The sequence below is a fragment of the Ptychodera flava genome, chromosome 13 (assembly GCF_041260155.1).
Source record: "Ptychodera flava strain L36383 chromosome 13, AS_Pfla_20210202, whole genome shotgun sequence".
Lineage (NCBI taxonomy): Eukaryota > Metazoa > Hemichordata > Enteropneusta > Ptychoderidae > Ptychodera > Ptychodera flava.
The window spans coordinates 20984394-20994340 of record NC_091940.1 but is presented as its reverse complement, the minus strand read 5'-3'; the positions used below and the strand labels follow the sequence as shown (position 1 = coordinate 20994340).

General features: G+C 37.4%; 1 protein-coding gene across 1 annotated transcript in view; it reads left to right on the top strand.

Moving 5' to 3' along the window:
- The first annotated feature begins 223 nt into the window (after positions 1-223).
- The window catches only part of LOC139147781 (membrane-bound transcription factor site-1 protease-like), a 44112-nt gene continuing 34388 nt past the window's right edge, over positions 224-9947 (top strand). Inside the window, exons 1-2 of the mRNA XM_070718985.1 lie at positions 224-525; positions 4516-4933. Of these exons, the coding sequence (XP_070575086.1) occupies positions 4735-4933 (199 nt within the window). The 5' untranslated portion in view covers positions 224-525; positions 4516-4734. The remainder of the gene's footprint in view (positions 526-4515; positions 4934-9947) is intronic.

Sequence of the window (9947 nt, the reverse complement as noted above, 5' to 3'; positions counted from 1 at the left end):
CTCCCTAGTTCTGTACGATTTGAACACAGATGCTATCTGCAACATTTTTTGTTTCTACATTTTCATGGTCACGTTAGCTTTATACATCGGAAATTCTTCCATTTTAAAGCATATAGCGTATTCTTATTGAAAGAGGCACGGGTAAATCACAAAACCGCGCAACATTTCTTCCTGTTTGGGAAGAGAAATATAATGAACCCTTATTATGTTGAGAAGGCTAGGCAGCTCAGAAAGTCAAAAATGGCGTCCAAATCCTAGCCAATCAAATCTCAGTAAAATGAAACCATTGTGCTGTCCGACGTGAAAGTAAGTGTAGCATAGTATGTCTATCTCCAGATATTTAGGAAATTGGCCGGTAAATATGTAACCTGAAGGCGTCAAAATAACAGCAGAGAGGTGACAGGAGATGTTTACGGTCTGAAAACGGGTAGAGCTCGCGTGGAAGAAAGAAAGGAAGTTGTTATTTCCGTGGCAGCGTGGATAGCTCCAACTCCATCACATATCCAAAATAAAGCCACTGTTATGGTGAGTATACTGTATAACTGGATAAGTGCACCATGCACCGGGACCATACACGACATTTTTTCGAGAATGTAGGTGGTCATTTCGGAATGGTGCGCCTAAAACCTTCCTAAGAAAAGTCCCCACTCCAATTTTAGTTAGCCAAGTCACGTTTGTGTCAACTGTGTCATCGTAATGGGTTATTTGCTCGATTTTCCATTTTGAATATGGTGCACGTTGCGCGCAACTCTGTGTCTAGTAGATGTAATTACTAGTTAAGAACTTCTTGCTTCTTCTGTATCTTGAACATTAACCAGGTTTCGGACTTCGCACTCTCTCTATAACCAAAGGTTGTAACCCCCCTCCCCCCAACTGTCCACTGTTAAGTTCGCTACGGTATCTAAGCAGGTGGTTGAATCGTGGAGGTAAGTTATGATGTAAATCATGGAGGTAAACGTAAAAAAAGGACAAAGCCTCATCTTAATTGGTAGTAACAATCCTGCACGTTAAAATATACAAGACTGGTGACAGTAATTCCAAAAGTTCCGAGGATATGGATATGCTTTTCTGGAATCTCCCGAAAAGAAGATAGCAGACACTGTTACTACACCCCCCCCCCCCCTGAATATTTTCAAGTAAGTCGTCACAAAATCTCTCTTGTTGATATGAACATTGAGTTAAGTTTGTTCAGTGTAATCTATCAAGTCCCAGTATCATCATGACAAGGATTGAGCACAAATATCAAGCTTTAATACTACCTCCATGCTATGCACGTGCACAGGTAGTTCTGAAGGGAAAAAAGGGAAGAGGAAATTGGTGTAACCGGTTTTTTGGTCAAAAAAATAAGACCAAGTTGAAGCCCATTAGCCATGTCTTTTTTGTATTTTGCTTACCAAAAAATACCATACCCAATCTTAGGAGAGCTGTGGTTTATTACTGTTAAAAAGCTGTATTGTCTTTGAAAATGTCACTACTCCAATCATTGTTGATGGAGTTGGCCAATTGTTTACAAATTTTGTGTACTTGCTTTTGACAGCTAAATAAGGACTAGCAAGTCAAAATATATGCAGTCGTTATAATAGGAGTCATGCTTTCATCACTTAATGTTTCAAATCCACCTGTGATAATACTTTAAGTAAACACGTATACATACACTGTAAGTTGCCTTTTGATTTAAGACCATCTTACCAAAAAGAATGTAGAAAGATATTGTGGGCTTTGAACACGTCATTTCACTGCAAGTAGGTGATATACTTCAGCAAGTAGCAGGAAACAGACCACACGTAATTAATTTAATGGCAGGAAGTTTTCAAAGACAGACCTATCATCTCTCTTATAATTATTACAATCAAGATTTCATGTTTTTAATCTAAAGTATACAAAAGCGGCCAGTTTTCTCCAACCAGATAAATACAAAGTAAACATTGCCCCAGAGGTTAATCCAAAATAAACGGTAGTTAGCAGTAGCAAATGCATTTAGGTTGCATGCTTGTGCATACGTGTACAAAAAAATTATGCTGTACACAACCTGTTGTAACATTCAGTTGAATGAGGATATACCCAAGTCTAAAATAACACTGCATTCAAATACAAAAGACGCCATTCTGTAGGATGAATTGACTTGTCTGGTCAGGCCTTGCAAAGCCACTCGGCATCTGTACTTTTATCTTTTGTGCACTACCAGTTTTTTTCATTGTTGTGCCTGCTGTGTAAGACCCACCAGTATCTGAATGAACAATTGTCTGGAACTTTTTAAACGTGTATTACGGTGTAAACTATGTCAATGATACGTTATTTGAGTTGCTTTGGTGAGAAACAAATCCTAGATACTGTCAAAAATATGTACCAATTCAGTATTTTGTATCCCACTGGACCAGTATATCAACCTAAATCCAATGACCCTACTTACAGCCGAGTCAAACAGTCCTTTATTCACTGTAAATGATGAATTTTGCTTGCATTCACACGTCTTCCTGTGAAGTACAATGGAAATAGAACCTGTGTGAGCAAAGAAAAAGATACAGGACAGTGAACTCACAGATTTGAACAGCCTTTATAAATGAACTGCTCGATTTTATCTATTTTTTTTGAAAACAGTTTTCTCATTACAGCTGCAGTAGTTAGTTTTCCAATATCTTTCAAGTTGAATATAGTCAAAAGAAAGCCTGCTTCTCAATAAAGTGTTTGATGCACATCTTGTATTAATAGAGCTTGAATTGATGTTGACCTGCCAATACTCGTCTATAGTGCCCATTACCAGTGTCTCAAAGTTAGAAATATCACTTTTGTAAACTGTTAATTCTTTGTAATATTTTAGGTGAGTAGGATGTTTGGCAAGACTCAACTTCGTCAGATGAGCACTTGTTTCCATATGTATCCAATTCACCTTCAGGGATGGATAATTTCATTCATGTGAAACTGCTGATAAATCTTTCAATTTTCCTTATTCTTGTTGGTTAGGATTTATTTTCAAACAAAAATGAATTGTTTTCGTGAATTGTTAATTTGTGAATTATTTTCCTTTCAAGAAAATCAAGAATTCATTTATTCTAAATTTCAAATGTGGGTAAATTTTTAGAAATTTTGTTAAAATGGTAGCGGTTGTAAATTTGAAGGTAGTAGTGTAGAAAAAAAACTGCACTATGGCCTCTGGACATTCAATATTTCAAGGCACATTGAGATTACAGCTAAAAAGTTCCTTGCAGCCATATTACTATGACATGGTTGGACTTCAATACTTGTATGTCTATCTAACAATGTTAGAAAGTTCAAAGGTCTAATCAAGAGATTAGATGCCTCAAAGTTAGCCATTCATAAATGTATGTGTAGATAACTAAGTATTATCAATTCTGTGCCATGGACATTATTTTTGGCTTTTTAATACAAATGATGAATTGTGAAAGTAAATACGCTGGTTTTTGCTGTAATAAGTCAAATCCTTGAGATTACATTCGCCTGTTGATGCCTAGTTCAGTATTACCCTAACCAACAACGCCACCAGGCCAGAGGGCTACAATTATCACAGCTAGTTTGTATTATGGATAATATCCAAACATGAGATCAAATATAGCTATAATTGTGGCCAGCAGGTATTGTGTGAATCACAGTGCTCAAACATGTAAACTATTATGCAGTTTACCTTCCAGCTCTTCATTTTAGTTTTATACTGTAACTACAGGAATTTGGATACACTAAGTGACTGAGGTGAGAAATTGAGTTTTTTGTCGACAGAAAACTCATAAACAGAAAGATATACACATTATACAATCAGAAGAAACAGTTTCATCATTCAGTTCTCTCATCATAGCAAACTTTTTTGACATATTGGAATATAAGAAATCATAGCCAAGCACCCAAATTCTGAATCCACTCCCTTCTCACTCATTTCCATTAACCCTTTTCCTTGCCAAGTCCATATTTCACCACCAGGTCAAGATGGTTAAAATTAATTAAACACAGCATATTCCATTTGGTGTATTTTAACATAATACTGTACATTTAAAGGCTGTTGAAAACATAAATACTGTAAACTTGATTTTTTTGGACTAAAGATGCTATAACATACCAAGCCAAGCGGGTAAAAATACGTCATGTTTGGACTCAATACCGCTTTTACTGACTTGGCTGAGGGGAAGTAATAGTCTTAACACTGTCTGGCAGGAAAAGGGTTAACTAAAGAAAAAGCCCTTCATCTTACAGTGTAGAATCTACGTGATCATTCTTAGCTATGCAAAGTGAACTTGCATTCAACAAGCCATAAAATGACAAGCTTGACCCTGCCTTTCTGCTAGACAAAATACCTTGAATCCAGTCATTTATATTCTACAAACAGAGCTTGACCAAGAAAGATTTTGATGGTTTTTATCTTGCCTTTTGTGTTTTTGTCATAAAGAGGGCCCCAATTATGGTACATGGTAAGGAAGAAAGGTACCATTTTCTAATGATCCATTGAAATGAATGTCCCTGTTATGGCTGCCTTCCTGTTATTACCATTATCTTTGGCTTTGTTTACAGACAAAAATGGCGTAGGGCATTGTAGTCAAGAGCACTCTTCCTGATTTCAACGGCAAGGATGTAGTCACCAGGAAGGACTACATAATATTGGACTCCATGGAAATGACAGCCGAGTTTACCACTGACAGAATGATGAGCGGAAGGAGGTAGCAGAGACTGTGCTCGGTGAATGGATATCTCCCAGAGGGACATTCCTCGTTTAAGGGAACACAAAGAACCATGAGACATTCACACTTTGGAACCATTTTATTTTTGATACTAAGCTTAGGGGTAGATGTGACTTTGAATGCAGAAAGTGTGCTAGCTCAGAAGCTCTTTACCAGCGGAGGGAAGAGTAACTGCCTCGGTTCATCGGCAAATGTCACCGACCCTGTATATACTCTGAAAGTTGATTTCTCTACGGATATTGTAGAAAATGGTAAGTATATTACACATAAAACCGTGATATGCAGAAAGAGTCAAATATAAGTGTGTGCAAAATTGGTCTAATGTTTTCCTTCTTCCATCAGGAAATAAAGTAATGCGGTTAAAACCTGCAAAACATGTCATTATGTTATGTCGGCTGAGTGTTGCGTCAAAGTCAACATGTTTAGTAATACCGTTGCATAACTTGCAGTACACATGTACAAAATCATGATCTTTTCTGTTCATAGCATGCTGTGGGCAAGGACAACTGGTACAACGGCAGTGTGTTTATCATATCAGTGAACAGAACAAAAGCAACCATTGCTGCTGTCTACCACAACAAAGAGCCAGAACACACACACTGTCTGCCTCCAGTGTTCCAGATTTTATTTACCCCACAGTTCTTTCTGGTGGAGGGACTGTGTTTACCAAACAACGTAGACTTGACGCACCGAGTCTGTGGGCATGTAAATATCAAAACAGAATAAATTTCAGTAGTAAAGTTCAGCAGACTGTCGCGTCAGTGGTAGGCTGTTGCGCAGATGGTAGGGTGAACGCAATGCCAATAACTACTGCTAAGAAAGGCCAATCAACTAGAGGACAGTCTACCATTAGTGCTAATGCATGTTATGCTTGTAATAAGATACTATCATTTCATTAGGTCCTTTATTCAGTGATACCAAACAATATCAGAGTTGAAAATACCAGTTTCCAGGGATACTTAGAAAATTACTTGAAGCTACCCACAGTAACGTAATGAAGCTGATTCCCAAGGCACAAGGGATGTACGCTGTCTGGGAAAGTATAGAGAAAGGACTTTGACCCTTTTCCTGCCATACAGTATCACATCCCTATCTAAAGTCAGGAAAAAGCGGTATTGATCGAAAACCATATGTATTTTCAACCATGTGTCTCAGTGTGTTAGAGCAGCTTTAGTAAAAAAAAACAATGTTTACAGTATCTATGTGTACAGGGGCCTTCAAATGTTCCTGTTTTTGTTTGAATGCACCATATGGGACATATTGTGCTTCACTGCTACTAGTATAAACAAACTTGACCTGATGGTGAAATATGACCTTGGTGGGATGAAGGTTCAAGCAGAGAAACTGAAGTGAATTTGCAATTAGTAACATCAGTATTCGTAAACAATGTTTCCAAGTAAGATGAAAAAGTAGTGGGACAAAAAATGTTGAGCAGCCAAATCCGGGCTATTTAGTCTACACATCACTTGTAATGGTTTTCCATTGATCATTCAACTCACAGCTACTCGCAATATGTAAGGCTGTGAAAATCTGACAAATCTCATCAATTGGACGTAAACTTTCTGAATAGAAATACGTGACTGCTTCATATGGCATGGGGATTCAGTTATACTAATAGAACTACTTTGGACCTATAATACTTCGGTTAGGTCTTACTACAATTACAAATACGCTTAAACTGTATTCAATATAATGTGTAAAGATTGTGCAATTAATACAATGAATCGTAACAAGGTGCACATACATATATGTAATGCATTTATAGTTATAAAAGCTTATACGTGTTAAATCTGAGATATTATTGCCTCAATATGTCCTTAAAATAAATCAGAGTTATGAAAGTCCTATTTTATAGACCATCCAATGAAAATGAAATGCAATGATTGTATGAAATCCTATCGTGGAGTCCACCCACATATACATGCCATTTTTCCACACAACTAAACAATTCAACCAAAATTACAGTTATTAAGCTGATCAATGAATACCTGAAAACTGACTAAAGTACGTACATAGTAGGCCATGTCGTTTTTGTATTCACAAGATGTGTCATGTAAGTAAATTACAGTTTAACCCATTCAGCCAAGCAAACATCTATTTGAATGGAGAACACTTTGTCTTTGTGTGAGTGTTCCCGTTCCATGCAGTGTCATCACGACAGCATTTTCATGTCCACATGTCATTTGGCAAAATACGTATACACACTTCGTTGATTTTTCTTCATTTTTCGTTTTCTGTATCTATCCATCTGAGACCGTTTTGGCTCTGAATATGATTTGTGTTATCGTGGTTTGGGTTAAAAATACGATCAGAAAATGCAATATCCAACCTTCCGGTACAACATCCCCTCCGAGGCTCCCACATGTGTGACAGAGAAAACAGATCCGTATACCATCCATCATCCGTGTATCCCTATGAGTCAGGGTACATACAAATTTGCAAAGCTCTTTCCAAACAGCAATATTATTTAACCCTTTTCCTGCCAGACAGTAATAACTGTATCACTTCCTCATCAGCCAAGTCAGTAAAAAAGCGGTATTGAGCCAAAACATGACGTATTTTCACCCACTTGGCTTGGTATGTTATAGCATCTTTTGTCCAAAAAAAATCAACTTTACAGTATTATGTTTTCAACAGCCTTCAAATGTACAGTATTATGTTAAAATACATCATATGTAATACATTGTGTGTGATTAGTTTTAACCATCTTGACCTGTGGTGAAATATGGACTTGGCAGGAAAAGGGTTAAACTGTTTGTTTGAATACAAGTTCAGATCCCATGGTGTCCGCGATAGTTCCGCTACCCAGAAATTCTTTTTTTCATATGTGTACCAAATGAGGCTATTTCAGACATTATGAATGAAAATTTTTCATATGAGAAAAGCCATACTCTTGTTTTTTTTATTTCACATCTGTCTCAGAATTTTTTTAAATATATTTTGACAGAATTCTCCAACAGTCATTATTATTCCGGAAATAAATCGTCCTGCCTCAAACAAAGACACACCAGGACAGTATCATATGTGTGCACTACCATGCAAACATGGTACATTATATTCATTATATTAATTCTGTGAAAAAGTTCAAGCAAAATGAATGAATGTCACAGTTTTTACAACACCCTCGTTGTCGCCAGTAAGACACAAAAGATCATGAATTATATTTAACCACACGTATTTACTTTACGGTTTCCGTTGATTTATGCCAATCTTTGTATCCACACACTGTAAGTTCATCTACTACCCTTTTAATGTGTGGACCTGGTGTCAAAGGTCATCTTGTCAGGGGTTGTATATTGCACCAACTGTCCTGAATCCAAAGTAATTTGTCTCAATTTGCGTATGTGTCAGAGCAAGGAAAGCAGATCCCATCTCCGATGCTGACATCTGTAAATGTCTGCGTAACCTACACCAGTTAAAAGCTAACAGGGAATTTAACCTAAATGACACACCGAGCACTTCACTATGTTGGCTGTTTAAAATGCCAAAAGCTAAATCCTTACTTCTGAACTTTAAAACAGAATTGGAAGGGAAAAATAAGATAGTGTTTTTTTTTGTTTTTTATTTTTTTTGCATGACCATTTCATCACCAAATGCTATTATATTAGATATTAAATGCTAGTAATAATTGTATGGTATCATTACTGATGTAAAGAAACCGTAATGAAATCAATTTGCCTGTAGGATTGTACCAGTAAATGGAATCTGACTGCCTGTATATTTTACAATAGGCCAGCAATATTATTCTTAGGAAATGTGCATTGAATGCAAATAAAAAAGTTTAAAACCTGAGATATATGTACAGTACCACCAGATATGATAACCTTTGGCTTTTGCTGTAATCTGGCAACCTTTGACCTCCGCGCTCTGCACTGCATAATATGAATGTACTGTAGATAATTACATGTACATGTGCATTCTCACGCTCTTTGCATCTGATGTACCTCGTCAGATGATAGATAGATAGAGAAATACATGTTGGCATTCACACCGCTTCTCGTGGCCTCTTTAATCTGTGATCACCGTGGCAACTGTCTTGTCTGATCTTTGTAATAAGCACTGACTGCCAGATGAGACTGAGAAATACAGAGTTAGGGCAGCAAAGTTTATGTACCATAAAAGGGGACTTCCTACCACATTTAACTACATGCAACATATCACCTTGTCCAGAAAGGTATTCTGCTATACCTAAAGGTTTTAAATAAAAATTGACCATATCAACTCATTTTTCTCATAATAACTCTTGTATGATATTGTTACAACATAACGCCATACAATTACCATAAGCTTTGATTGAAAAAAGTATTTTATTTGTCAGCCTGGTAGAAACGTCATTGCACTCAGGGTTTTTAGAAATGTTAGATCCCAGACTTCAGGAATCATAAAAAAATCAAATGTTATAATTTGAAAACAACACCTGGGTGAAAGGACCCACATTACTGTAATTATGTTATGTTCAATGCCATAATCATGTGTACATGTACATGTATCAGCGTGTTCATTTTTAGCCGGATGCCGGCCAAATTGACCGGCTACTTTCGTATTTTGGCCGGCTACTTTTCAGCACTGTTTCGCTCTCAGGCCCGGAAATTCTGGTTTTGATAACAATAATTAGATTTTTTTGGTGGTCTTGCAAGCCGCAGATTATATTTCAGAAGTGCCGATGTGGCTATATGTAGTCTACTAGCAATTTACGCGGTGAACTTGTTGCTATCACTGTAGTACCGCAATCAGCGAACGTGTTGTACTATACACTGGGAATCGCTCTCGAGGGCAACCTCGCTCGCCCGATCACAGCCCGAATTATTCCGACATTCACATCGGGTATAGCCGAAAATTGGTCTAACATACAATTACGTTATGCCCGCGAATAGCCGACCATTTCCGAATGAAGCCGACTTTTGTTTCGCTCAAACCCGGAAGAGAAAGTTGACGCTTGAGAGCTTTGGTTTTCTGCGTAAGAGTAGGGCCTAGTCTGATGGGTTTTGTAGGTTTTGATCAAATCTAAAGCGACCACAAGTTACTGAGTCTCATTTTTCATACTTTCGAAACGCCACGTCAATCTATCCATGGTCGATCACGATGTCAATATTCAACTCAAGTCGATCGACATCGCATTTTGTGGAGGGGCCGTGGTTGTGTGCATCGCTGAAGAGAAAGTCGACGCTTGAAAACTTTGATTTTCTGACTTTGTCTGTTGGTTTTGGGAGGTTTAGGTCAAATCTAAATAAACAAAAAATTACTTGGTCTCACTTTTCGCTACGT